Source organism: Capra hircus, chromosome 11 (assembly GCF_001704415.2).
Source record: "Capra hircus breed San Clemente chromosome 11, ASM170441v1, whole genome shotgun sequence".
Classification (NCBI taxonomy): domain Eukaryota; kingdom Metazoa; phylum Chordata; class Mammalia; order Artiodactyla; family Bovidae; genus Capra; species Capra hircus.
Window position 1 is genome coordinate 74,936,263 of NC_030818.1, and position 27,351 is coordinate 74,963,613.

Here is a 27,351-nt window from a genome sequence, read left to right on the forward strand (position 1 = left end):
CAATGCAGGATACCTGGTTTGATTCCTGCGTTGGGAAGGCCCACTGGAGAAGGGATAGGCTACCCACTCCAGTATTCTTGGGCTTCCCTTGTGGCTCAGCTGGTAAAGAATCCACCTGCAATGAGGGAGACCTGAGTTCGATCCCTGGGTTGGGAAGACTCTTGGAGAGGGGAAAGGCTACCCACTCCAGTATTCTGACCTGGAGGATACCATGGATTGTAAAGTCCATGGAGTTGCAAAGAGCTGGACATGACTGAGCAAATTTCACTTTCACTTCCCCCCCCTTCTAGTGTTTTCTATATTGCAGCTGCTGTCTAGTGAATTATGAGGATTCAGTGCTTAAAGTGCTCAGTATGGTGTCTGGCATACAGTTAGCATCAATAAATGAGAGCTAGTTGTTACATGACCTTTTCCATGGTTCACGTTATTTCCTGATGGATGCCCAGAAATGGATTTACGGGTCAGGTACCCTTTAGGCTCTTGATACATGTCATCAGCCATGCTACTTTCTAAAAGCCATTTTAGGTTACAAAGCCCTTGGTGCTACCCAGGAGTTTCACTGCTCTTCATACGCCCTCCTCACCCCTGCCTTTTTTTTTTTTTTTTTTTTTTAAGGTTTGAGAAGCTAATTTAGGAAGTAAAGATGTGACCTCATTATTTAAGTTTCATTATTTAATAATTATCAATGTAGAACATTTTTATTATATGTTTCCTCTTTGAAGGGTCTATTCATGACGTGTTTAACAGTTGGAATCACTTAACAGTTTCTAATTGAATCACACAGGTTTTTAAATAAAGATATTAATCCTTTGTCGTATGGACTATAAATATTTTTCCTGTTTTCTTCTTATTTCAGCTTTGAATTTTTTAAAGTTCTCATGCACACACACACACACACACACACACACACACACACACACACACACTGTGATCCATTTCCTGTCTGTGGCTGTCACAGTAAATTTCCTCACCATCCATGCCAGGTCTGATGGTAAGAGCCTCTCCCCATGGTTACACGGATGCCTGATACAGCAGATACACATGTCTTTCGTGGTAAGCACACAGACTCTGCACAGACCCAGAAAAAATATTTCCTTTGATTTAGGCAAATAGAATAGAGAAGGAAAGAGGTAGCAAACTATTGCTTGGTTTTTATAACGGATTATCATTTCAGCTCTTCTTGATTTATATCTGCCAGATATTCTCCATCCTTTCCTCTAGGACTGATGTTGCTGAGGGACCAGGGCAGGTATTTTTGGCAAATATATGGTCCACTCATCATAATCTGTCAGTTGAGTTCTTTGAGGAGTCCCAGATCCCCTATCCCAGCCCACCTTCTTCCAATTTTTTTTTTTTTCCTTGCAAGGAGACTTTAGGTCTTGGTGAGATTTGGGGATTAAGGGTATGGGGTTCTTCCTGTGGCTGAAATACTGGTAAATCTGCCTTCTGCTGTGAATCCATTAAATCTAAATGTTTTCCTTGTAAGAGAGGGAGCAAACCCGTCTGGTGCTCTATACTTTTGCTCTGGGCTTTGTGTGGGTGTCCTTAGTAGAGCAAAGTCAGTCTATTCAACAGATTAGAGAACAGCCTATGGTAGGACTGAAGAAGACAGGGAGGCCACCCTGACTAGATTTTAGGATGGAAGGCACAGCTTGTTCTTCCTGGAGGAGGTGTGTTGTATCTCAGGCTGATGAAGTGGAGTTGCCATGTGGGTTTGGCACAGTCCTCCAAAAAGGTCTTGGGCACCGGAGTCAGACCAGGGGAAAGCTAACCTTGAAGCTTTCAGTTGCACAAGTATCATAAGAGCACTTAAACTGGGGACTTTAGTGGTGGTCCAGTGGTTAAGATAACCTGCTCTCAGTGCAGAGGCCATGGGTTCAATCTCTGGTCAGAAAATTAAGGACCCCACATGGAGTACAGCCAAAAAAAAGAAAACATTTAAACTGAAGGGAGATCCTGAGAGTCAGTGCCAGAGTGTTTGCAAGTCCCTTTCAACTTTGACTTTAATTGTTCTTGATTCTTGACTTTCAGCTCTATACATTCCCTTGCTAAGGAGTCCTGTCTTTTCTGCATTTGATGCAGAACGCACCAAGATCTGCATTTGAGTCTGCGGCAGAGCCCAGACAGCTGATAGGAGAGGCAACACAGGCCTACACCGGGTTGCTCATCTTGGGGTCAAGGACGGTGGCACACAGAGGCATTCCATTGGCTTCCAAGTCTAGATCTATAAATATATTTATTATAATATAACAAGAACTTAACAATAAACATATACTATGTACAATACCATTACAGAGAACCCTGTTTTATATCATTCACAGAAATAGCCAGTTTTGCTCCAGTGTGATAGATGAGGAGAGAAACGGGATTTCAATGTCATCTGGGTTGAGTCTCGCTGACCACTACACCTCCTTTGGAGGCAGACGCACACCAACGCTGACATCCGCCCTGCCCCAGGCAGTTAGACACTTGTGCTCCAGTCCTTGGGTTCACACTTGCACCCTGTTTGACATAAATACTTTAAATGACATACAACGTATGTAGTTTTGTGCTTATTACTTTTTTAAAAGAATAAATAATATTAAAAACTGCATAACGAAGCTTGGTATCTTGTCCAAGTGGTAGCCACACTTGTAGTGTGAGAAGTTGATGCCCAACACTGGGACCTTGTGTCATCAAATACTGAAAGATGGAACGCGTGTCCTGTCCTTTTCTCCTTAGAAATGGTTTTCACGATGAGATGACGGCAAGTCGACTTCCCAGATATAACAATGGTAAATGTGTATTTGGTACCAACTTCGACTCAACAGCGCAGCAGTGGCAGCCACATCCTTCGTGCCCTGGAATGGAAACTGGTCACCGTGTGAGGTTTGAGGGTCTGAGGATTGGCGGGAAGGCCTTTCTCTGTGAGCCACGGGGTGGCCTCCCCCCAGGGCTCCCCTTGCTTGGGTTAAGATGCTACTAGAAGAGCAGTTCTGCTCTTACCCATCAGGCTTTGCCTGGCATGGCTCGTCTGAGAAGGCTGTCCCCATCCTGAGAGCTCTTTGTGGCAGGTGCCTTAATATATAGCTATAAATATCAAAAATAGTCTCCTGTGCTTTGTAGACATGTATTCTCCCTCCTTCCCTTCCAGCCTGGCCCGGGTCCTCAGCTTTACCTCATGGAGGGAGCTGGCCTGGTGTTGAGAGCCAGAACCGGTTACCTTCCGGAACAGTCATCTTTCCTTGACAATGCCTCCACGAGGCACGGCTTTTACAGGGCTGTCTGGGAGTTACTTTTTCTAAAAATAAAATGGGGGCTTTCACCACCCCAGCCCCCCAGGAGAGATCCTCTATTCTGCACATAGAAAAATTGGAGCAAATGCCCCACTCTGGCACTACCTACAAAGAGCTTTGGGAATTCCCACATTATCCCTCTTGAGGCCGCCTCCTTCTCTCGGTACTTAAAAATAGCCTTTTTGTTTATCAAGAAAATGCCTTGGAAATCTAAATAATTCATATTGGATAAGAGAAAGCTAGCACAATCACCTTGTCCTTCTCCAGCAAAAACACGGTAGAAAACCCTGTGAAGGGACAGACGGCTGTCCCCAGCTCTCCCCACGGTGGCCCTGCCCCAGTCACATCAGGCTCCACGTGGTGGCTGGACTTATCGACCCAGTGGGGACTGGCGGCCTCCTTGGCCTCGTGTCCCCATAACGTAGTATTGTCCCTTGTTTTCCCTCGGCCACTGAAAGTGTAGATTGGTTAAAAACAAAAGTAGGAATCAAAGTGGTAAGGACACTTTGATCTTATTCCAAAAGAGCCTGACGTCTAATATTGTCAGAGGATGACTGATCTATGGTTGGCTGGGGGTCAAGCTTGCTCTGCAGGAAGGAAAAAACAGCTGCTGTCTCCCAGCTGGAAAGTTATGTGAAACTCCATTGCATGGGGCCAAGCGAGCGCCTCTGTTCAGAGCAAGTGCCCCTGCAGGAGCGCTGAGGCCCGGCTCGCTCCTGGGAGGGCTGTGGTTCCTGCTGCCTGGAGGCCACTCCTTCTTGTTCCCCCAAAGGCGAGGATGATTTCCTACATTCAATGTAGAGAGTATTCAAAATGTCCAGCGCAGTGAGTTCCTTGATTGGGTTGGTTGGCCTCTTATCGGTGTTGCTGAAAGTCGATCTTTGTGAGTAGCATTTGCCTCACCAGACGTGTCCACAGTCTCGGTATGGGCTTTCTGCTGATGTCAGCCGCTTTGGATATATTTCTTTATCACGACACAGCCATGTCTGAACACAGGGCAGGGCATGTGGGGGAGGAGGGTCCACGTGTTGGTTGCAGGCTCATAGGCTTCCATGTTGCCCAGGGCTGGCCCTTCACTGCTAACAATGCCTCCGGTTGCATAAATCTTGCCGTCGAGCACCACGGCGCTGTCAGAGAAAGCAGGGAGAGACTTAGCCACTGGGGATCCCCCCTGGGACAAAGAGACAGAGCCCTGTCCTGTTGCTGGCTGCCTCTCCCCTTTCGCAAAAGTCCTATGGGATCTTGAGGACTTCCCTGGTGGTCCAGCGGCTAAGGCTTCATGCTCCCAAATGCGGGGGACCCAGTTTCAATCCCTGGCCAGGGAACTAGATTCCACATACTGCAACTGAAGACCCTGCATGACTCAAGGACGACTGAAGATCCTTACATGCTGCAAGTAAGACCCAGTGCAGCCAAATAAATAAGTAAAAATAAATTTTAAGAAGAAAAAAGTCCTATGGGATCTTGCTGCTCTTCTTTGCCCTCTGACCTAAGCTGGTGTAAGAAAAACACCTCTCCTCCAGGACCAATCAGGACGCCACGCTATACTACCCTCCAGCTGCGGGTGACACTGATGCCTACTGGGCAGCCTGGGGCCTATGCATCTGACTCAGATTGGCTGGGAGATGTGCAGGCGCTTAGCTCAGGTCATGGGTCTCTACACAGCATCTTGTTGGTGTTGCCAGGACAGAGCCTTCCTACCACTCAAGTCCAGCTGGAAACATGACTCACCAGAATGGTAGCAGACAGGGTGTAAGGAGCTAAACCATAATTGAGTATGGGCTACTCGAACAGGAATTTCACCCTGGCCAAGGGGCTCAGAGTCAAAGCTTGCTGCTGTGATTCCTTCACACATGTGACCTTGTGCTGCTGCCTGCAAGTGGCCATCAGGGCCCAGTATGCTCCCAGCATCACCAAGTGGCCTGGGTGCCTACCCTGTACCACACTCACTGGCTGGGTCCTGCTGTCTCGGGCGGCTCCCTGCTCTCCTGCACTGACTCCCTAACTGCTAATCTCAGCTACCCCTACACACAGATGGCTACCCCTTCACACAGATGGCTACCCCTGTGCTTCCAGTCCGAGTTCTCTCATCTCAGCTAGTGGCTATTTCTCTTGGCCATCCCCTGACATCGAGCAGATACACTTCCTAAATCACCACCCATTTCTGAAAGCCTGAGAGCCTTGACACAACCTGTGTGTCTAGATTTCTCCCCAGATTCTAAAGCTCCCAGCCTTCTCTCTCACAGCTCCGTGCTGTCTGGGCCCTTCATTCTTCTCCCGCTGTGGCATATCCTGTCCTTGCTTCCAGCGCAAGACTCAGCTTAAATCTCCCCTCAGGCATCGTCTCCCCGCACTCACCTTTACTGTCACGTGGGGCATGGGAGTCCCCCCAGCCACAAGGGGTGCCCATACCCCGGTTGTCTTGGTCACAGGACAATATTGTCAGAGTTACCATGGACATGGGCACCATGTAAAAGAGGGCTCAAGAACTGTGACACCGTCATACTAACAGGAACTTGGCACTCATCTGGTCCAAGGGCCCATTTATAGCTAGAACTTCCCCAGAGAGAGGACGTTATTTCCCTGAGGTCATGTAACATGTTAGTAGTGGATTGTCGCTTTCCTGGCCATGCCAACAAACAGCGGGCACTCAGTAAATGCTTTTCCCACACTGAGGGCCAGGGGTCACCTCTAGGGGTCTTCAGGAAGGCTTTGTACGGAAAGGCTGCAAATGGAGTCTCTGGGACCCCTTTAGTTTCCTTATTCCTCTTAGTCCAGGAAAGGATGGGGCTGGAAGAGCACAGTGTGCACCTCACTGCCCAGAGTGGTTAAGGTTTGGGAGCAGAGCATCCTAGGAACCAGGCCACACTCTGACCTCTACCTCTCTCTTCCTGCGGGTGGTCTGGTCTGGGTGTGCTTCTGCCCAGGCAGCTTCGGGGCTCCAGAGCAGCCGTGCCTTGTGCCTCACCGGGTCCAGCTCCGAAGATCCATCAGGATCATACGTGTCGTCAGGGCATAAACCACCATCATCCCATGTAGGGTATCCATAGCGTGGGGTGAGCACTACCTCTCATCTGTGACCCAGCAGGCAGGCCTGGGGAGGGAAAACCTCACACCACCACCCTCTCCTCCTGCTGAGAGAAGGTGAGGCCTGAAGGACCCAGGGCTGTTGGAAGCCTTTCCTGTGCAGCTTTGAGGGGGGTGGTCTGCTGGAGCCCAAGGGTTGGGCTTCTGGGCCAGGGGCTGCCCTGGGGCGCTTCCCGCTCTGCTCTGCTCTGCATGAACACCCACACCCACGGTGCTGCTCTGGCCTGGACACCGCCTTGGTCACAGGATGGTGGTCCATCATCTGCGCCAACCCCTCCTGCTGTCCCTCCCCCTGACTTCCTTGCTTCCTGCCCCCTCACCTGCAGAACTGGCGAGAGTGATTCATGTTGGGGCCGGCCTTGATGTTCCCTTTGTCTGGGTCGTAGATGGTGGTGGCTCTGGCATAAGCCCCACCCAGGATGAAAACGAAGCCGTTGAGGGTGACAGCTGGAGCGTACTTGTTGTCTGCCGGGAGAGCAGGGCAAGGGATAGGTCAGGGTCCTCTGCTGGGCCTGCAGAGACCTCCAGCATCACTGGGTAGCCTGAGGACTGAGCTGGGGCCAGGAAGCACCTGGCACAGAGCAACTGGCCCTTTGTCTGGGTAGTGGGAGTTGCAACTGCATCTAGGCTGGGGGTTCACCTCCCCACATTCCCCTTCTGCCCCCCAGCCCAGACTTGGGTCTGCAGAACCGTTGGGCTCAGCTGGATATCTGGGCTTGGGATAGTGAGACTGAATAAATCAATGGAGTGGGGCTGCTGCCCTGGTCCTGGGCCGAGGAGACAATTGGTTCTCACCAATCATCGGGGACTCGATGAAACTCCACGTGTTGGTCTGTGGGACATAAGACTGGAGGACGCCCGCAGCTCGGCCTGCCTCGTTCACGCCCCCAAACACATAGATCTTCCCACCACACACTGTGGCTGCTGCTGAATGCACTGCCTTGGGCAGAGGGGCTACCGCCTCCCATTGGTTGGTGATGGTGTCGTACCTGTTGAGAGAGGAGAATAGGCACCCAGAATCAGAGATGGGCCTTATGCAGGGCAGGGGCCCCAACCAAGGCAGCAGACATGGGGAAGCCCCACTGTCTTCTTTCTGCCCTGGGTGTAACCGGAGATCACAGAGTTAGGGGCACTTGGGATGAATCACTCAAGACCACCCAGGATTTTGCCCAACCCAGCCCTCTCCGCCTTCCTCCTGAACCTCAGGGAGCTCTTGTCTGTCTGTTGAAACCTCTGTGCAGACTTTTGTCTTCCTTCCTTTACTCACACTGGGCTCCCCAGCTCGCAGACTCCCAGGCCCGCAGTCCTCTCTGTCCAGCTCAGTCCTGCTCTTTTCTTCCCCAGTCCTGCACTGGGCATCTCCCATGGGCTGAAATATACCCACCTATGACCTGATGCTGGGAGGGATTGGGGGTAGGACGACAGAGGATGAGATGGCGGGATGGCATCACCGACTCGATGGACATGAGGTTGAGTAACTCTGGGAGTTGGTGATGGACAGGGAGGCCTGGCATGCTGCAGTTTATGGGGTTGCAAAGAGTTGGACACGACTGAGTGAGTGAACTGAACTGAACTGATGGACTGAAAACTGGGGAAATAGTGGCCTGGCCCAAAGAAGGAGGTGGGAACAGAAGCAGAGGTGAACTGAGATGGTGCAGCATGAATCACTGTCTTAGTTTGGGGAGTTGCCTAGGATGCCTCAGGGTGTCTGGGCAGAGGGGGCACTACTCATGGGACAGGCAATCAAAGTTGGGAAGGTTTGGGAAGGAGGATGAGTTGGCTTTTATTCCTGAGGAGTGTAAAGTATCTGCTGCTGCTGCTGCTAAGTCACTTCAGTCATGTCCGACTCTGTGCGACCCCATAGACGGCAGCCCACCAGGCTCCCCCATCCCTGGGATTCCCCAGGCAAGAATACTGGAGTGGGTTGCCATTTCCTTCTCCAGTGCATGAAAGTGAAAAGTGAAAGTGAAGTCGCTCAGTCGTGTCCGACTCTTAGCAACCCCATGGACTGCAGCCCACCAGGCTCCTCTGTCCATGGGATTTTCCAGGCAACAGTACTGGAGTGGGGTGCCATTGCCTTCTCCATTGGATGTGTAGGGGCAGTCGGTATTTTGGTCTGGATTAAATATTCAGCTTTGGGATCATCAGCATGTAGCTGGAAATTGAAGGCAAGGGGGTTCACAGGAAATATGTGCGGTGAAGATGGGCCGAGGGCACTGGGGAGATGCCGGTTTATAGAGGGGAGCTGAGAGGGGTCCGAGAGGAGCGGTGGTGTGACAGGAGACAGAGCTGCAGCATGGAAGATGTGATGGGAGGTCAGGAAGTCCCCAGCAGGTCACTGGTGGTGTGTCAAGGGCACATTATGTGAAACAGGAAGTGCAGGGTTATTTGTGTATGGAGGAGGAAGTGGGAAGCCAGGCAGTAGAAATGGATGGTGGAGACATCTCTTGGGTGAAACTTCACTGGGAAGATGGGCCAAGAATGTGGGACTTAGAAGGTACTGCTAAGAGGTATTGTCCGTGATATGCTGGTAAACTGTAAAAAAACAGTTCTCCAGGGAAGAAAGTCCTGGTGTGTAGCCTTTGCTGATTTCTGTGATGTAAATTCATGACCGATTTCAGGCTACCAATAGGACATCACTGACTGTGAGGCTGGGAAGAGAGACCCAGAAGCACCCCAGGACACAGAATCTCCTTCACATACAGATGCAGTGGACACGTAGAGTACAGGCAGTGGTAAAATGGAGTAAAAAATTAGATAGTGGTGAGTTTTGAGTATGAATTGCCTTTGTTTTAAAATTAGTCCTAAGTTTATAAGACAAGTTTTATTTTTTTAATTTTATTTATTTGCCACATGGCTTGTGGGTTTGCAGGATCTTAGTTCTCTGACCAGGGGTTGAACCTGTGCCCTCAGCAGTGAAAGCATGGAGTCCTAACAACTGGACCACCAGGGAATTCCCTATATGACTTAATTTTTAATAATATTTGTAGCTAACAATTGACATGCAGAGTTCCTGAAGATTTAAGCATTGCTAAGTCACTTCAGTCGTGTCCGACTCTGTGCGACCCCATAGATGGCAGCCCACCAGGCTCTGCCATCCCTGGGATTCTTGCAGGGCAGCAGGAGCTGATTCAACGAAGCCCCAAACAAACAATATGTGGCTAATAGGAGATGGAATAAATAGGAGATATGCCTTTTGGGACAGTGTCAGAAGTTTGGATATCTGTTTTTTAAGTCAATGTGGCAGAGATCCAAAGAGCTCCTGGACAAGGAGCTGGAAGATTGTGGAAGGTTATGTGGCTGTTAGTCTTCAGGTTTTCGGTACAATGGCACCTTCCGCCAAACGCAATGTTCTCGTTATTCCAGGTGGCTGATTGCCAAACCACCAGCCCTCCATCAGCTCAATCTGTCAGCTTCCTGCTTGGGAAGGATATGCTAATGGCATGCAAATGACCCCGCGGAGTGAGGCACTCGGCTATCATTTATCCAGTAACCACAGCTACCGCAATATATGGCCATAAAGTATTAGACCCGGTTATTTATATAATGATATAATGCAGGTTTGTCTATGACACTGTTGTTTTAATCTATAATTATATAATCTTGCTCGAGTCCTGTAATGCCGTAATGTAATGTAATTATCATGCGCCATACATTTCACTCATTATCAATAGAAGAGTGATTTGTACCATTAGTGCTTCCTGGGGAACAAAGCGTCTTCATGTCTGTCCCCGTTCCCCTGACCCTCCTGTCACCCAGAAGTTTCCATCATCGCCACTGTGTGGCACAGAAATTGACCAAAGGAGATCCAGCTCTGTTCCCTGGGAAGCCGTGGGCATCCCTCCATGCACCCTCCTCCCAGGGGTCTTCAGGTCTGCATCCTGTCCCAAAAAGGACAGTTGATAGATACCAGTGGGCTGGGGAAGGGGCTCAGGGCACCATGCCCTGGACTGCTCCTCAGTCTCCACGGGTCCCAGGGGAGTCTTGCTCCTTCTGTGCCCCAGCTGATGTTTCATAGCAGAACAAAGGCTGAGCCAGCCACCAAGGCGGTCTGATATCGGCTGCTCCCGAGCATTGGAACACTGCTCCTGGGCCCAATGGGAGTGGAGCCTGTCCCCACTCTTGGTGCATTTGATCCTTGAACAAATCCCTGTATTTATCAACAAGTATAAGTTTACAAAATGAGTAATCAGTGTCTTAGGAGATTAAAAATAGCTGACAAAAGCAAGACAGGATGACAGATCTAGCTCAGTTTACTCCTACATAGAAAATGTCTCCTTTTCATGTGTTTATAGTGGATGACAAATGACTGGAAGCTGGTGCTTCCAGAAAGCTTGGGGCTTGACGGGCGTGCAGTGGGTCCCACAGAAGGCTGTCAGCACCAGGGCTGACCCAGGTTCAACAGCAGTATTAATATCTTCATAATTACACAGGGATTCCCCATTATTTCCAAATCAATATGACAATTAAATGTTACTGAGCCATCTCTGGGCTCCACTTGGGGGAGTTAAAAGCCCACAGTGAACAGCCAGAGCCTGTGTCACTCTGAATCCATTTCTGCTGTAACATTTGTCAAATGTCCAATTAGCCACCGAGGGGAAAAAGACAAATTGAGGGGTATGTGTGTCTCCACAAGCAATACGCTGTCACAGGGGGGAAGCTGTGCTTTCTGTGGGAGTCGATGTTGTAGGCCAGGGTGGTGGACTAGGCTGTGGGATCCTGTGAGCGTGCTCAGTCGTGTCCAACTCTTTGCAACCCTTTGGACTGTAGCCCTTAGGCTCCTCTGTCCATGGGATTCTCCAAGCAAGAATATTGGAGTGGGTTGCCATGCCCTCCTCCAGGGGAATCTTCCTGACTAAAGGATCAAACCCAAGTCTCCTGAGGCTCTTGCATTGCAGACAGATTCGTTACCTGCTGAGCCGTTTTAGAAACCCCTAGGGTGTGGGAAGAACATGGGAAAAGGACTCCAGTAATCTTAGCTGTGACCCACCCTGGGTTGAAACTGGAGGCCAGCTCAGACTAACTTGCCACTCTCTGGGTCACTAGCTCCTGGGAAAGCAGGTCTGCACCACTGACTGCTGCTGACTCACAAAGCGGTTGGAGCTCTTCCTGCAGCTTCTCTCCAAGGTATCTGTTGCTCAAAGGCAAAGACTGTTTCTACCCAGAAAACTGCCCTTCTTCAGCCTCCAGATCCCTGTTCTAGGTGAGGCCAGATTTGAGGGCTGTCATGAAGAAGCCAGCCCAGGACTTCCAGCAGAGGGCAGGCTTTATACACACAATTTCCATAGAGAGTTCTAGAGAATTGGCCAGGCCTGTGTGCAGTGACCCTTTCCTGTGTTATTACTACAAGCAGATTTCACAGGATGTGTGTGATAGAGGGAGGAAGGGAGTGTCCCTGGGGTGTCACCTCCGCTTGGTAGGGACGTGACGGTCACATTTGGATGATGGCTCCAGCTTAGCCCTGCATGCATGCTCAGTCATGTCTGACTGTTTGTGACCCTATGGACGGTAGCCCACCAGGCTCCTCTGTCCATAGCGTTCTCCAGGCAAGAACACTGGAGTGGCTTGCCATGCCCTCCTCCAGGGGATCTTCCTGATCCAGAGACTGAACTCGCATCTGCCCGCATCTCCTGCAGGCAGGAGATTGTGTGCTATAGGCAGATTGTTTACCCACTGAGCCACCTGGGAAGCCCCTTGCTTAGCCCGACATCCCAGCACATCTCTGGGCTGCTGCTTCCAGTCCTAGTAAGCTCCCTAATTGCTTGGTCAGGACAGCAGCAGGCCCACCCTGAGCTTTTTCACCACTGGATCTCATGCCTCCAGCTTGTCTGTCCCCCTGATTGGGACAAGAGTGCCCCGTCTCGGTGACTGGGCAGTTTGTCACTCTTCCTGCTTCCACCCCACCATCCCGATTCTTCTCCCTCTGCTGGGCAGGAAGAGCCTGGACAATGGGCTTTAAATGTCCGGCCTCCAGTGGGTCTTAATTGGGTAGGGGTTGAGGAGGAGAAGCAATGGGCTTTATAACTCTTGGGGGACATTAGAGGGTGCCCCTGTCATGACCGTGGCCTCATTACCTCTCCACGTGGTCCACGTTGCCTGCCACGCCGAGTCCCCCGAGGGTGTAAATCTTCCCGTCGTATACAAGGCTGTTGTGCCGACAGCGGGGGACCGTCATCCTGGAGACGAGGTTCCAGTTATCGAGCAGGGACATGTAGCACCAGACATCGGCCAGCGTCACCCCTGATTCCATCCCACCTGTGGGCAGTACGGGAGGGAGGTCCAGAGAGTGGGCAGGGAGTGAGGAAAGGCCCACGGCCGGGAGGCCCAGCCCCGGGGGCAGGAGGAGGCTTCACGTGCAAAGTAGACACTTCTGGGCCTTGTGTCTTCCTTAGCCATGGTGTGGGGAGAGGACCCCCAGGGAAGTCTGTGCCCTGTGCCCAGCCCAGCCCTGAGGGGGCCTCACCTGAGAGGTAGATGTTGTCCCCGGCACTCACTACACTGAAGAACTCGCGGTCATAGAAAGGCAGTGAGGCCAGCGGGTACCACTTGTTGTTCTGTGGGTTCCAGCAGGTGACAGCCACCAGCGAGCGCTGGGTCATCCCCACCATCTGACGGCCCCCCACCAAAACGATGACCTCGGCCACACCTGCAGGGACATGGAGGGGCACCCTTGGGATAGCCTGACACGGTGTCAGCATCTGCGCCTGGTGCCTCCTGGGGGGACCCACCCAGAGTCGGGCTGACGACAGGGCACCTGCCTTGGGGGTTTGGGGCAGGTCCTGCCATACCTGCGGAGAGGCGGGGCCGCGTTCGGGGCGTCTGCATCTCCTGGCGGGCGTGGGGCAGCATGTGGTAGCGTTTGGCCTCGTTGACCAGGTCCCGACATGCTTCTGATGACTTGATCAGCTCCTCGTTGTCCACCACATTGAGCAGGTAGCTGGGGTGAATGAACGGGAGGCGGACCACCGCCAGCAGCTCCGCTGCATACTGTGGGTTCAAGGAGACACAGGATCTTCTTAGATCCTAAGGCGGCACCGCCTCATGTAAGTGGTATTGAGAAGGGAGAAAGGAGGGATGTGGGGCTGAGCGCAGGGATAATTCTCATCTGCATTTGGCTTGGGAGTGCCGATCCTGCTCGCCCCAGCTGAGATAGAGATCATGGGAGCTCCCAGCAGCAGGAGGCAAGAAGGGAACCCAGGGAGAGGTCTCCGTGCTGGGGCTGACCCTGGGGTGGACCACCCTTTGGTATCTTGAGCACCTTCTTCCTGCCTCTTCCTCCCAGGTCACGGGCCTCTGTTTCATACCAGGCTACAGGGGACCGAATGAGGATTCTGATCCTCAAAAAGGTGTGCATGGGGGCAGAAACTCAGGGACAGGTGGGAGGGCCCAAGAGAGCTGATTGTGATCATTAAGCTTGGAAGTCATGACCATTCCAACCTGTGCCTCCCCCCCTTACCAGCAAACCCCTGGAGTGGCACTCCATTGGACCCCACCCCTGAACTGAAGGCTTTTCGCTGATTGATTTGAATCCCCCTCTTGTCTGGCAAACTCTTTGCTCGTCTCTGTAGTTTCAACAAACAAGTATTGGTGACCACTCTATGCCATTCACTGAGTGTGTTTTTGGGGGTGCAAAGGCCAGTACGACCCCGTCTCTGACCTCTAGGTGTACACAGTTTCATGGCGGGGAGAGGATCCATCACATCAAAGGACTCTTCCCAAAGAAGAGTCTAGTGAGGGGTGGCGGGGATGTGGGAGAGGAGGCTGTCTAGAGTGGGTGATGTCTGAGCCTGCTGTGGAAGGATTGCTGACTTCTCCAGGCCTAAGGTAAAGGAGAGGGAGGCCATTCAAAGCACACACAGAGGCACTGGAGTCTGAGAGAGCATGGTGGTGCATTTGGAGAGACCTTTGGAGCTTATTGGGACTCCCCTGGTGCCTCAGCAGTAAAGAATCCACCTGCAATGCAGGACATGTGAGTTCGATCCCTGGGTCTGGAAGATCCCCTGGAGGAGGGCATGGCAACCCACTCTAGTATTCTTGCCTGGAAAATCCCATGGACAGAGGAGCCTGGCAGGCTACAGTCCATAAGTATCTAGCAGAGTCAGACATGACTAAAGCAACTCAGCACACACATGGAGTTTTTTCCTGTTCGATGCAGAAGGCTTCCATTGAGGGGTTGGGTAGCAGACAGGAAGAAATAAGACTGGAGAGGTGAGCTGGGTTCTGGCCTCTGCTGACCTCAGGCCTGGCTTGCTAAGGGCTGTGTAGTGCTTCCTGCAGAGTGGATGAGGGCACTCATGAGGAGTTTATTTTTTTTAATTTTAAAAAATTTTATTAAAAATTTTTTTTGGCCACACTGCTTGGCATGTGGGATCTTAGTTCTCGGATGAGGGATAGCCCTGCATCTCTTGCAGTGGAAACGTGGAATCCCAACCACTGGATCATTAGGGGATTCCCTCATGGAGATTTTAAACAGAGAAACCACAGGACCAAACATGTTCCTAGGAAGACCAGCAGGCCACAGGGATGGGAATGAATTTGGAAGGAGACTGAAGGCAGGGAACCCTCTCAGGAGACAACTGTGGTCATCCTGGAGAGATCAGGGGGCCTGGAATGAAGAGAGAGAACTTGGCCCTCATAAGAGGAGGCAACCATGGCAGCAATGTGTGGCCACATGGAGGTGGAAGGCGTGGGAGGACTCGGCTTCGGCCGTGGTTAGTGGGCAGAACTACAATAAGGAACCCAAGAAGATGGGTAGGTCTGGGGGTTTATGAATGAGAAGGGCTTGGGAGACACTGGCTGGAGGGGTCCTGTAGACAATCAAAGGCAGAGGTCTGGGCTGGAGGCAGATCTGGGGGTTGTGGTAGATGGTGGTGGTCACTATTACAGTGGCCTAACTTGACTTCCTTCCTCTGAAAATGAATCTTGCTCCATCCCCATCTGGTAGGTCAGAGGACCGCCTTCTCCTGGCCCAGTGGCTGGGGCAGGCCGTCTCTGTGTCCTGTGTACACTTGATGCTGTGGATCCAGTCCCTGCCCCATCCCTACTTCCCTTGTGCTTCTTATTGCTCCATGTGCAGCAAAGTAGCCCTATCATCTGTCACTCAGCTGCCTCAGCTCTTGCTGGGCTCCCGTCTCCCTGCCCCATTTTCCCATCCATGCTTTCTGGGTGGACTCTGAGCTCTCCTAAGAGTCACCTGCATGTCTGCACTAACTGCGGGGGGCTCCTAGCACTTTAGAATCCAGGCAGTCCAGCCCAAAGCAAGGATCCCAAATTCATTCCCATTCCTGCAGCCTGCTGGTCTTCCTAGGAATGTTTGTTCCTGTGGTTTCTCTGTTTAAAACCCCCATGAAGGAATTCCCTAGTCAGCTAGAGATCCCTGGGGCTGTGCTTGACCTCCTGCGACTCAGAGGCTTTCTTCTGCTCTGGACCCTGGCTCTCATTTCCCCTAGCTGTCCCTTCCAAGGGACTTGCCTTCCCTCCTGACAGGTGAACGTTGGTTCCCCAGCTCCAGCCTGGTTTCCACTCAGTCCAGGTGCTCCCTCCCCTCTCAACTGCCAGATCCTGGCTGGGACTCCTGCTGCTGCGTTTGAGGGAGCCCTTCTCTCCGCAGGGCCCTGGTGATGCCCCCTTGACCCTGTGGACTCTCGGTCAGCTTGGGTCTCCTGCAGGTACAATGCCAGCCCTCGAGAATCCTCTGGTGCCTGATTTCTCTTCTCTCATCCGCCTTTACCCCTCTGCACCGTGTGAGCTGGTCCGGCTTCCCTCTGCAAGGCCCACCAGTTCTCGCATGCTCCCACTGCTGGTTAGACCAGGCGGCCCCAACTCCCTGCTCTAGACACCCTCCCTCACCAAGAGGCAGAGGGGTGGGAACCGGGGCAGGTGGGTTGGGCCCTACCTGTGCACGGGACACGGGGTCCTTCTTGATCCACTTGATGACGGTCTCGTACACTAGCTCCTCGGCCTTGGTGTTGAGGCTGTCATTGGAGATGTAGGCGATGAAGTCGTCCTTGGAGATGCTGAGGATCTCCTCCTGGGCTGCCACCTCGGGGAAGATCTGCAGCGCGAAGGCCTTGGCCATGTGGTAGAGCTCGCTGCACTGCATGGCCTCGGCCATGGCCAGCACCCCCAGGCAGTTGCTGGCCGTCAGCTGCTTCTCTGGGGGCAGGAGCACAGGACAGCACTGCTGACCGCAGGGGAGGGGTCCCCGCCTGTGCTCATCGCCCGGCTCTCCGGACCCCTCTCTGAGCCCATGTCCTTGTGACCTGCCTTCAGCAGAGTCCCCATAAGCCCATTTCCTGTGTCCCTGGAACTTCATACCCGTTTTCTGCATTTTCCTCTGCCCCGTCTCAAACTGACTTTCCTGAGGCCTCCCTCAGCAGAAGGACGGAGACTGAAGTATGGGGTGTCAGCACCAGGCTTAGAGCTTCCTCACTGCCAGGGCATGAAGGAGGCCTGGGCTGGGGGCAGGGGTCACACCGAGGCTTAGGGTGTCTTCCATAACTGTGACAGACAAGTCTGGGGTCACAGACTTCTACTTCAGCGTCATGACAGCAGGAATACCCCGCATAAGCCCACCCACCATCTCCCACAGGGACTCGGCCTCACCCAACCTGACCTCCAGACCTGGGGTCAGTCTGGCCAGGGCTCCTGAGATCCGACTACTGGTGATTCTAATCTAGACATGGCTGGGTCCCAGGAGGCCCTTCACCTTTGTGGACTTAACTCTAGAGTCATAGTTCCTGACTCTTCTAAATGGTCCATTGCCTCAAAGTCACATCTTAGGCCCCTGGCCATCCCCTGACCTGCCCCACCCCCATCTCTCTCACTCCACCCCCAGGCTGCTTCTGGGGACTCCCATCTCTGCCCTTCCCTCTCCCTGCTCTCACCCAGACTGGGCAGCTCCAAAGTGTAAAGTGAGCACGTTCTCTGGGTTGAGGCCTTGATGGAAGCAACTTGGTTTAGTGTTTAGATAACAGGGCTGTGCAGCCAGGGCATGGGGCTCCCATGAACAGACCATTCACACGGGCCTCTCAGCCCATTTGTTCTCACAGGACTGCCTGGGGGGCCCAGCATGGCACCTCTGGCCCCCAGGGGAGCAAGGCAGAGAACCCTTCTGTCCACCGGTGAGCAAAGGCCTTTGCCCACATTTATCTGAATGATCATCTTAAATCTGCTGGGAAATCCAGCTGCAGCCCCAGACGACCTGGCTGGGCATGCACTCAGTCCCCACTTGGTCCTTGAATGTTTCGTTCATTGGTGCCGCTCCCCGTGGCTCACCGAGAAAGGACACGCAGACTTTGCAGAAGGTGTGGAACTGGAACTTGCTGGCCGCTTCCAGCAGGGTCTTGGCATTGGCCGAGTCGATGACCAGGGAGCCCGTGTACACAAACTCCAGCAGCAGCTCCAGGACGTCGGCCTGCAGGTTGGACAGGACCAGTTCCAGCTTCTCCCGGCCGCACTGGCTGCTGTCTTGCACCGACCTAGGCACAGAGACCAGGGTGTCCTTACCTGCCGGCCCGCGGCCAGGGCGCCGCCTCCTCACAGGGCTGGGTCTCCCTGCACACCTCGCTCACAGCCCTTCATTTTAGGACTCAAGGGACACGGCCAATGACACACCTGAACCTAGCGACCTGACACGGGATCTGAAAGAGAAGAGTCTGACCAGAGACGCCCAGAAGAACAGAAAACCCTGCTTATCACTACTCGGCATGTCCATGCAAAAAAAAGATGCAAATCAAAAAGCATGAGCTGTGGATGGGGACGAGGACTAGGACTGGCCTCAAAGGGAAACAATACGGTTCGGCTCTGCTGCTGCTGGCCCCGGCATCTCCGCCAAACACGGTCAGCAGGCCCGGGGCCCCAGGGGCCTGGTCTGCCTCGGATGGGAGAGTCTCCAGAATGACTGAGGCTCCCGACCGGCCGTGATCACAGCCGACCCCTTGATCACCCCAAAGACTGAGGACCCCAAGCCGTCCTGGAACCCCAACTCCAACCCCACCTCTTTCCCCAAAAGCATATTGTTTCCTTTTAGGCATGGAAAGGAAGCCCTTCATGACATTGCTTTGAAACTGAGGACGAGACGAGATAGACGGACAGAATGGTTAGAGCCGGGAGGAGGGGAAGGGAACAACCAAGGACTTCCGCCACAGACAGCCAGCAGCCATGACCTAGGACCTGGCCCGGGGCGGGGCCCTCCTGCCACATGGAACACGGGGTCAGAGGTCAGAGTGGCCTGCGTGTAGAGTGTGCATCGGGCTTGTGAACTGGGGGGAGCGGGGGAGGGACACAAATATATAAATATGTTTATATCTGGTGTCTACAGAAATACAAAACCATTGCAAAGGCTCCTAAGGCTTGGCAGCCGCGCCCTAAAGCTGGACCTGGAAGGAAACAGATAAGATGAAGCAAAAATAACACCAATCGAGAAGTGACCAGGAGGAGAAACACCCAGAATGTTAAGAGTCAGGAGGCAGGGTTATCAGAAGTGAATCGGCTTGGCACCCGGTCTTGGCTGCTCTGACCTGTCCTGGTTCCCACACTGAGCCTGGTCCTGCCCGGGGCTATGTTCAGCCACGTGACTGGGAAATGACCACTGCAATCTCCCTGTCCCTCACCCCACCCTGAGGAGGCCAGGGGCCCAGATTCCTGTGACAGGTCCCTTGGATGCCCCTGTGGCTGGCAGTGGGGGTGTGGAGGTGTCAGGCAAGCAAGCAGGCTAGCCCCAGAGAGGCCAACTCCTGTATGAGCTGGGCGTAAGGGAACCTGGGTGCCTCAGCTCTGCCACCCGCAGCCAGGCAGCCTTGGCCTCTCTGGCCCTCAGGCTCCTCTTCTGCAAAACAAGAAGACTGGACTGGATGAGGTCTAGAGTCCTGTGGAGCACTTCTGTGACAGAGGCTGGAAAATGCCTTCCCAAGAGACTCTGCTCTACATGACAGAAATGCCACCATTAGCACAACATTCTCTCTGGTTAGGCACTGGCCTCACAGGGCCTTTACAACACAAATATGACCCGCCGGGGAGCAGGTGAGGCTGTGAGTCTGCATCCAGGCCCCCATCCCACGTTACCTCGCTGATCCCCCTCCAGGAGCCTGAAGGGTCTATTCTGCCACAAGTCCTGGGCAGGCCCAGAAAGCTGAGTGGGAAGGTGTAGGCTAGACAGAGCGTCTGAGCAGAGCTCCTTCTCAAGCCCATAGATACCCACAGTTTGTGTGAGTTTTAAAGTGTCTTAACACACCTAGTCTTCAGCTGTCAGGATGGATTTCCATGCTTGGGTGACTTTGTTAAGTATAAAAATGGTTTATTATGGAATCACTTGAAACCACAGACATTCTGAATGCCCCAGGCCTCAGGAGCTATCTGGTCAACCTCTTACTCTACTCTGCTTTCATTCCTACCTGCCACTTTCTGCCCCCCACCACCCCCACCACCGTCCTTCATGCTCTGGGGAGGTCATGCTGGGCCACAGCCAGGGCAGGGCTCATGAGGCCAAAGTAGGGCTGCTCCCCTTCTTCCAAGGCTCCCAGCCCCTGCTGCCTAGCTCCATCTGGCCTGCTCTCCTGTCTCCCTGCAAACTCTCAGCACAAAATCAGAGAGGAGCTGAGGTGGGACTTCAGGATGTACTCACATGCATGCACACACATGCTCTGACATGCACGTGACCCATGACCCTGAGGACCATGGAGTCACCCTGCGGGGAGGGGTGTTGGGCAGATGGAAGGCCAGTGGAGCCCACGGCCCCAAGTGATGGGTCTGGTGGGACCTGTGTGGTTAAACTTGTGGGGAGATGCTTGTCTTGCCCAGAGTCTGAGCCAAGGATAAGTCCTGGGGACACGGTGCTGCCTCATGGCCGAGGAGGCAAGGGTTGCCCAGAGGGGCACAGCGGGATGTTGACCATGGCAGGGGCTGTCCAAGGACTGCTGCTCCTGCGATGCTCAGCTGGGGCTCTGTTCCCCCACATCACCCACTCCCCCACTACTGGGGCCACCTATGGAGGGGAGTCAGCCACTGAGCAAAGGATCTGTGGGGAGTGGCTGGAGGTCCCTGGGGCCAGATGCCAGATGTTGTGAGCTGAACAACCATTCCCCCTGGCCACAGAGGAGCACATGGGGATGTCATGGAGGCTCTTTTGGGTGGTGGAGTTCAAGATTTGGAGGAGGAGAGGCCCCTGACAGTGAGGCCTCCTGCAGCTCCCTTGCACAGCAGGTTCATAGTCCACATTGGCATTCCTGGGTGGCCCAGACAGCTGTGGGGGCAGAGGGAGGCAAGTGGTCACTCTCCTTCCCTGACCATCAGACTATCTTGGGACAGGACCTCTGTGCTCCGTCGGCCTCTTCCCTCTGAGCAAGGAGCCCCTGGGAGGCATTACCCTTGAAGGGTGGTCCTGATCACCAGTGGGGAGCTGTCTCCTCCCTTGATGACAGTTCTGTCCCTGTCCTAAGCTGGCTCGTGGGCTCTGAGAGTCCCATTCCCCTCAGCCCCACAGAGTATCTGGGGAGCTGCTGGATAATCGGGGTTACGATGTGACCTTGGAGAGAAGGGCAGCAGGGCAGGAATGACAGCCTTGGCAGGGTGGGGCTGTGGCCTGACACTGGGGGCAGGAGCATGGGAGTGAGAGGTAGGCTGGAGATGTCCAGTGCACGCAGGGCCCACAGGTTCTCTCAGGAGACTAAAACTTCCTGGGGTCACCTCCTCCCAATCAGGGGTATGTCCCCAGCGTATGGGACGTAGGCTCTGCTCGACAGGTCTGGCAGATCTTGGCAGATGTGTTGGGAATGGCTTACCCCAGTGTTAGGATTTTTGTGACCCCACCATTAGCAATTCACTCTTGCAGGATAAGAACGGCCCTCTTCAGAATTCAGGACAGAATCTCATCCACCCCCCACACACCTCAGAGATCAGATGCATTCACTCTGCAAGCTGGATCTGGAACTGTTGGGGCAGTGGGGAGTGGGGGTAAACATGGAGCAGGGATGAATGTGGATGGCACCCTGCTCCACTCAGGAGGGTGACCCCACCCAGGACTTGGGATGTGTGATTCTCTCTCTCTCTTCTGCTCTGTTCTCCCAAGAAAGGGTTAGCCTGCCACCCACAAGTGCCCAGCTTCTCAGGGAAGGAGGGAGAAAGGCACATGGCTAGACTACTGCATTAACTCTACAGGGCTCCCCTGCATGCCAGGTCTGTGCCACTCAATTACAGAGATACTTTTAGTTCCCCCCTGGAGAGGGGGCTGGAGTGAGAAGTCCAGCATCTACACATGGGGCTTGTGAAAATCAACCTGCAGAAAATTTGTCCATCTGTTTTCATTTACTATGAAAAGAGGATAGAGCTCCAATGTGCTGGTGGCTCCAGCAGGCTTAGTGAGAGGAGAGAGAAGGTAGAATGCCAGGTCTCTGTCCCATTTGGTGAGATGCGGGGGCAATGCTCCTTTGGGGCTAGGCGTTGTCTCCCACACTTGTGGCAGGCAGACAGGGCCCCTGCTGTCTCTAAAGAAGAACGGACCGGTCCTCTCTGAAGGGGCCTGCAGCCCACCAGGCCAGTGAGTGCAGCCAGTGCCCCTATTGGCACCATTGGGGGACCAATGGTCCCCCAGAGCTCCTTGGCTCCTGGGGGAAAAGTGAAGGGACTTCTTCATGAAAGGCAGACCTCAGTCCTGCTCACTGGGGTTGAGAAGTGACCCTTGACTCAGAAGCCTGCCTCCCCAGGACCCCACTAGGTCTTGTTCAGTCGCCAAGTCATGTCTGACCCTTTGCGATCCCATGGACTGCAGGACGCCAAGCTTCCCTGTCCCTCACCATCTCCCGGAGTTTGACCAAGTTTATGTCTAGGTCTAGTCTGCTCAAAACATCCTCCTTCTTTCCTGACACCTGGGGCTCAGTCCACTGAGCCCCTGTCCTCCTCTCCACTCAGTCCTGCTGGTGTTCACCCTCCAGCCTGGGTGCAGGTAGGGCCTGGGTGTTACGCAGCACTAGGCTTCATGTTATCCAAAGACAGGGTTGCAGCTCTGTTTCCTGCTGGGCTTTCACCTGATTGTCAGGGGGACTCAGAGTAGGCATAGAAGGATGATTCGACAGCCTTGCCATCTTATCCTGGGCTTTGTGCTGAACTTCCCCATGGCCTCATGTGCTCTTTTCCCAGCCCCTCTGAGCCTCCTCCAGCCTTCACTCCAGTGGACACAGCCTCTCCTGGGTACGGAGGAGAGGGCTTGTCTCATGGGGGCAAGGGTTATGTCTTTTCTTGGGTGGATTCTGTGGCCAGTTTACAAGCATTTCTAATATATGTGCATGCACACACACACACACAAGCTCTGCGTCCCCTTTTCTTGCACACTTCTACACTGTCAACACTGAGATTTTACTTCCCCCTTCCGTACAAACTTTGTGCAGGAGTAGAAAGGACAGTTTTGTTCTTCCCTGGGTCAGAAAATGGGTGTTCACCCTCTTCCAACAACACAAGAGAAGACTCTACACATGGACATCACCAGATGGTCAACACTGAAATCAGACTGATTATATTCTTTGCAGCCAAAGATGGAGAAGCTCTATACAGTCAGCAAAAACAAGACCGGGAGCTGATTGTGGTTCAGATCACGAACTCCTTATTGCCAAATTCAGACTGAAATTGAAGAAAGTAGGGAAAAACCATTAGACCATTCATGTATGACCTAAATCAAATCCCTTATGATTATACAGTGGAAGTGAAAAATAGATTTAAGGGACTAGATCTGATAGAGTGCCTGATGAACTATGGATGGAGGTTCATAACATTGTATAGGAGACAGGGATCAAGACCATACTCCATCAAGACCATGGAACAGAAATGTGAAAAAGCAAAATGGCTGTCTGAGGAGGCCTTACAAATAGCTGTGAAAAGAAGAGAAGTGAAAAGCAAAGGAGAAAAGGAAAGATATAAGCATCTGAATGCAGAGTTCCAAAGAATAGCAAGGAGAGATAAGAGGCCTTCCTCAGCAATCAATGCAAAGAAATAGAGGAAAACAACAAAATGGGAAAGAATAGAGATCTCTTCAAGAAAATTAGAGATACCAAGGGAACATTTTACGCAAAGATGGGCTTGATAAAGGACAGAAATGGTATGGACCTAACAGAAGCAGAAGATATTAAGACGAGGTGGCAAGAATACACAGGAGAACTGTACAAAAAAGAGCTTCACGACCCAGATAATCACAATGGTGATAACCTAGAGCCAGACATCCTGGAATGTGAAGTCAAGTGGGCCTTAGGAAGCATCACTGAACAAAGCTAGTGGAGGTGATGGAATTCCAGTGGAGCTATCTCAAATCTGAAAGATAATGCTGTGAAAGTGATGCACTCAATATGCCAGCAAATTTGGAACACTCAGCAGTGGCCACAGGACTGGAAAAGGTCAGTTTTCATTCCAATCCCAAAGAAAGGCAATGCCAAAGAATGCTCAATCTACTGCACAATTGCATACGCTGGTAAAGTAATGCTCAAAATTCTCCAAGCTAAGCTTCAGCAATATGTGAACCATGAACTTCCAGATGTTCAAGCTGGTTTTAGAAAAGGCAGAGGAACCAGAGATCAAATTGCCAACATCTGCTGGCTCGTGGGAAAAGGAAGAGAGTTCCAGAAAAACATCTATTTCTGCTTTATTGACTATGCCAAAGCCTTTGACTGTGTGGATCACAATCAACTGTGGAAAATTCTGAAAGAGACGGGAATACCAGACCACCTGACCTGCCTCTTGAGAAACCTATATGCAGGTCAGGAAGCAACAGTTAGAACTGGACATGGAACAACAGACTGGTTCCAAATAGGAAAAGGAGGACGTCAAGGCTGTATATGGTCACCCTGCTTATTTAACTTCTATGCAGAGTACATCATGAGAAACGCTGGGCTGGAAGAAGCACAAGCTGGAATCAAGATTGCCGGGAGAAATATCAATAACCTCAGATATGCAGATGACACCACCCTTATGGCAGAGGGTGAAGAGGAACTAAAAAGCCTCTTGATGAAAGTGAAAGAGGAGAGTGAAAAAGTTGGCTTAAAGCTCAACATTCAGAAAACGAAGATCATGGCATCTGGTCCCGTCACTTCATGGGAAATAGATGGATAAACAGTGGAAACAGTGTCAGACTTTATTTTTTTGGGCTCCAAAATCACTGCAGATGGTGACTGCAGCCATGAAATTAAAAGACACTTACTCCTTGGAAGGAAAGTTATGACCAACCTATTACTTTGCCAACAAAGGTCTGTCTAGTCAAGGCTATGGTTTTTCCAGTGGTCATGTATGGATGTGAGAGTTGGACTGTGAAGAAAGCTGAGCGCCGAAGAATTGATCCTTTTGAACTGTGGTGTTGGAGAAGACTCTTGAGAGTCCCCTGGACTGCAAGGAGATCCAACCAGCCCATTCTAAAGGAGATCAGTTCTGGGTGTTCATTGGAAGATGCTGAAACTGAACCTCCAGTACTTTGGCCACCTCATGCAAAGATTTGACTCATTGGAAAAGACCCTGATGCTGGGAGGGATTGGGGGCAGGAGGAGAAGGGGATGACAGAGGATGAGATGGCTGGATGGCATCACTGACTCGATGGACATGAGTTTGCGTGAACTCTGGGGGTTGATGATGGACAGGGAGGACTGGCATGCTGTGATTCATGGGGTCGCAAAGAGTTGGACACGACTGAGTAACTGAACTGAACTGAAGAGCATGAGGGCCTCAGTTTGAACGCCAGATCTACTGGTTACTTAGAATTCCCTTGCCTCAATCCCTTCATCTGTAGAATGGGGGCACCTGCTCATCAGGTTCAATGGGGGTGGGGCTTGCAGGGTAACATTAAACATCTCAGCAGGTCTCCCTGTGGGCTGGGTCTTGCCCTTGTCAGAGGAAGGACTAGAGTTTGAAACTAAATAAGGGAAGATGAAGGGCAAAAGGCTGCTGCAGCCTCAGCAAAGGTATAAACCCAGGTGAAGGAGGAACAGGTGGATCCAGCCTGGGGCTCTGGGCTGGGGGCTGCTAGGGGGGTCACTGACGGGGCTCTGAGCTGAGAAGGCTGGTCCAGAGGACATTCTGATACGTGGCTGTCCCGCTCCTGGTCCAACTGTCGTCTTTATTAACTGCAAGCCTGCACATGACACCCCCAGGTTTAGAACAAGCCCTGTGAGCTGACTCCCGTCTTCCGCACTGCCTCGTCCCCTCCGTCTTCACCTTGCACTTGATGTTGCAGGGATACCTGCTCACCTGTGCTACCATCACCCCCTGCCATCCTGAGGCCCTGAGCTTGTCTGCCTGGCCAATTCCTCTCTGGGTTCAAAACCCAGGCCAGATGCCACCCCTATCCCAGGGCCCGTCTCCAAACTTCCCTCCCTTGTGGAGTCAGGCAATTGGCCTGGGAGCCAGCAACCCTCCTCTGCTGCCTTCACCCTGCACTCCCAGCCGCACTTCACAGTTTCCTTCTCCCCAGACTGTGGTCTCCCCAAGGGCCAGCGTCCATCTCATCCAGTGGTTCCCTGTACCCAGGAGGGGCTCCTGCTTGCTTGCTGGGTGAAGAGTAGGGAATGACTGGGCTCCCCATGTCTGGTCTGTGGCTCCAGGTGAGGGCGTCATACTGGGGTTGGGGCTGATGCTGAGATGGGTTCTCAGCGGGTTCAGAGCAAGGACTGCATCACCTGTGCCACGCTAGAGGCCGGAAGGAGGCCAGCCAGAGCCCCCAGGCCTGGGGTCCCAGACAGCAGAGGGAGGGCCTCTGCCCCTGACAGGGCTTACCTAGGCCCTGGGGAAGGGCAGGGCCAGGGTGTCACGGCCCACAGATGGCCCCCACACCTCTGCTTGTGTTAGTGCAGCTGTCTGAGAGGAAAGACCCTGCGTGGGGTTTGGCGGGTAGGGCCTTGCTCTCCTGCTGGGTCATTCTGTCTACTGCACACTAAGTCTCGGGGTCACAGACTCAAGGAGGCAGATGTGACATGGCAATGGCAGATGCTCCCTGACCACTAAGAACGTGAGATACTCGAGGATTTTACACGGCCCGGAAGGAAATCATCTTTCTATAGAGTCTGCTTTCCTCCCCATGAAGGCATCTTCTGGCCTCTGTGAGCAGAAATAGTGACGTGTGCCCATGGTTAGGACGAGGGAATTTTTTTTTTCTTGGCTGCATCTTGCCTCTTGCAGGATCTTAGTTCCCCCACCAGGGGTTGAATCTGGGTCTCTGCAGTAAAAGTGCCAAGTCCTAACCACTAGAAAGTGAAGGTGTTCATTACTTAGTCCTGTTTGACTTGATTAGTTGTGTTTGACTCTTTGCGACTTCTTGGACTATAGCCTCTGCCCATGGAATTCTCCAGGCAATAATACTGGAGTAGGTTGCCATTCCTTTCTCCAGGGGATCTTCCTGACCTGGGGATCAAAGAACCCAAGTCTCCCGTTTTACAGGCAGATTCTTTACCACCTGAGCCAGATGACCTTGGAATTTTCTGGCATGATTTTGAACTGCAGGGCATTTCTGGATTCTGCTGTGGCCTCCTCTCCTGCTGAGTGACCCTCCTGTACGTTGAAGACTCAGCCCTGTCTCCCCAGACCTCAGATCTCTGGCTGCCTACCAGTCATCTCTACTTGGGTATCTTCAGGCTGCTGAAACTTGACAGGCCAAACACTCAATGCATCACCTCCCCCAGCTCGCCCCTGACCTTGGTCCGTGGACCTGTCTGTCTGTGCTTGCACTCAGGAAGCCCTGCCCATCCCCTCACCATCACCCTGTGAGAGCAGAAAGGAAACCTGAACATTATTTGAACCAACCTCCTGTTTTACAGATGAGAAAACCCTGAGGCCTGAGGGAGAGGACATGACCTGACTGGGGTCACAGGACAGAGTCAGGGGTAGAACCCAGGTCTCCCGGCTCCCAGCTCTGCTCAGCCCCTGCACCCAGCCTTTCTGGTTAGGGTCACTGAGGCCCGTCCTGCAGTTCTCCCATCTGAGAGTGGGCATCTCTGTTCCGCTTACCCTGATGGGCTCCACACCCTCA

General features: G+C 52.6%; 1 protein-coding gene across 2 annotated transcripts in view; it reads right to left on the minus strand.

Annotated features, from left to right (window-relative positions):
- KLHL29 (kelch like family member 29) overlaps positions 2,218 to 27,351 on the minus strand; it is a 332,145-nt gene continuing 307,011 nt past the window's right edge. For both annotated transcript variants that reach the window (XM_018055589.1, XM_018055588.1), the window contains 8 exons: positions 17,640 to 17,842; positions 16,258 to 16,517; positions 13,151 to 13,349; positions 12,826 to 13,008; positions 12,437 to 12,617; positions 7,158 to 7,351; positions 6,683 to 6,827; positions 2,218 to 4,402 (listed from right to left, as the gene is read on the minus strand). In XM_018055589.1, coding sequence (XP_017911078.1) covers positions 4,219 to 4,402; positions 6,683 to 6,827; positions 7,158 to 7,351; positions 12,437 to 12,617; positions 12,826 to 13,008; positions 13,151 to 13,349; positions 16,258 to 16,517; positions 17,640 to 17,842 — 1,549 coding nt within the window. In that variant the 3' untranslated portion in view covers positions 2,218 to 4,218. The remainder of the gene's footprint in view (positions 4,403 to 6,682; positions 6,828 to 7,157; positions 7,352 to 12,436; positions 12,618 to 12,825; positions 13,009 to 13,150; positions 13,350 to 16,257; positions 16,518 to 17,639; positions 17,843 to 27,351) is intronic.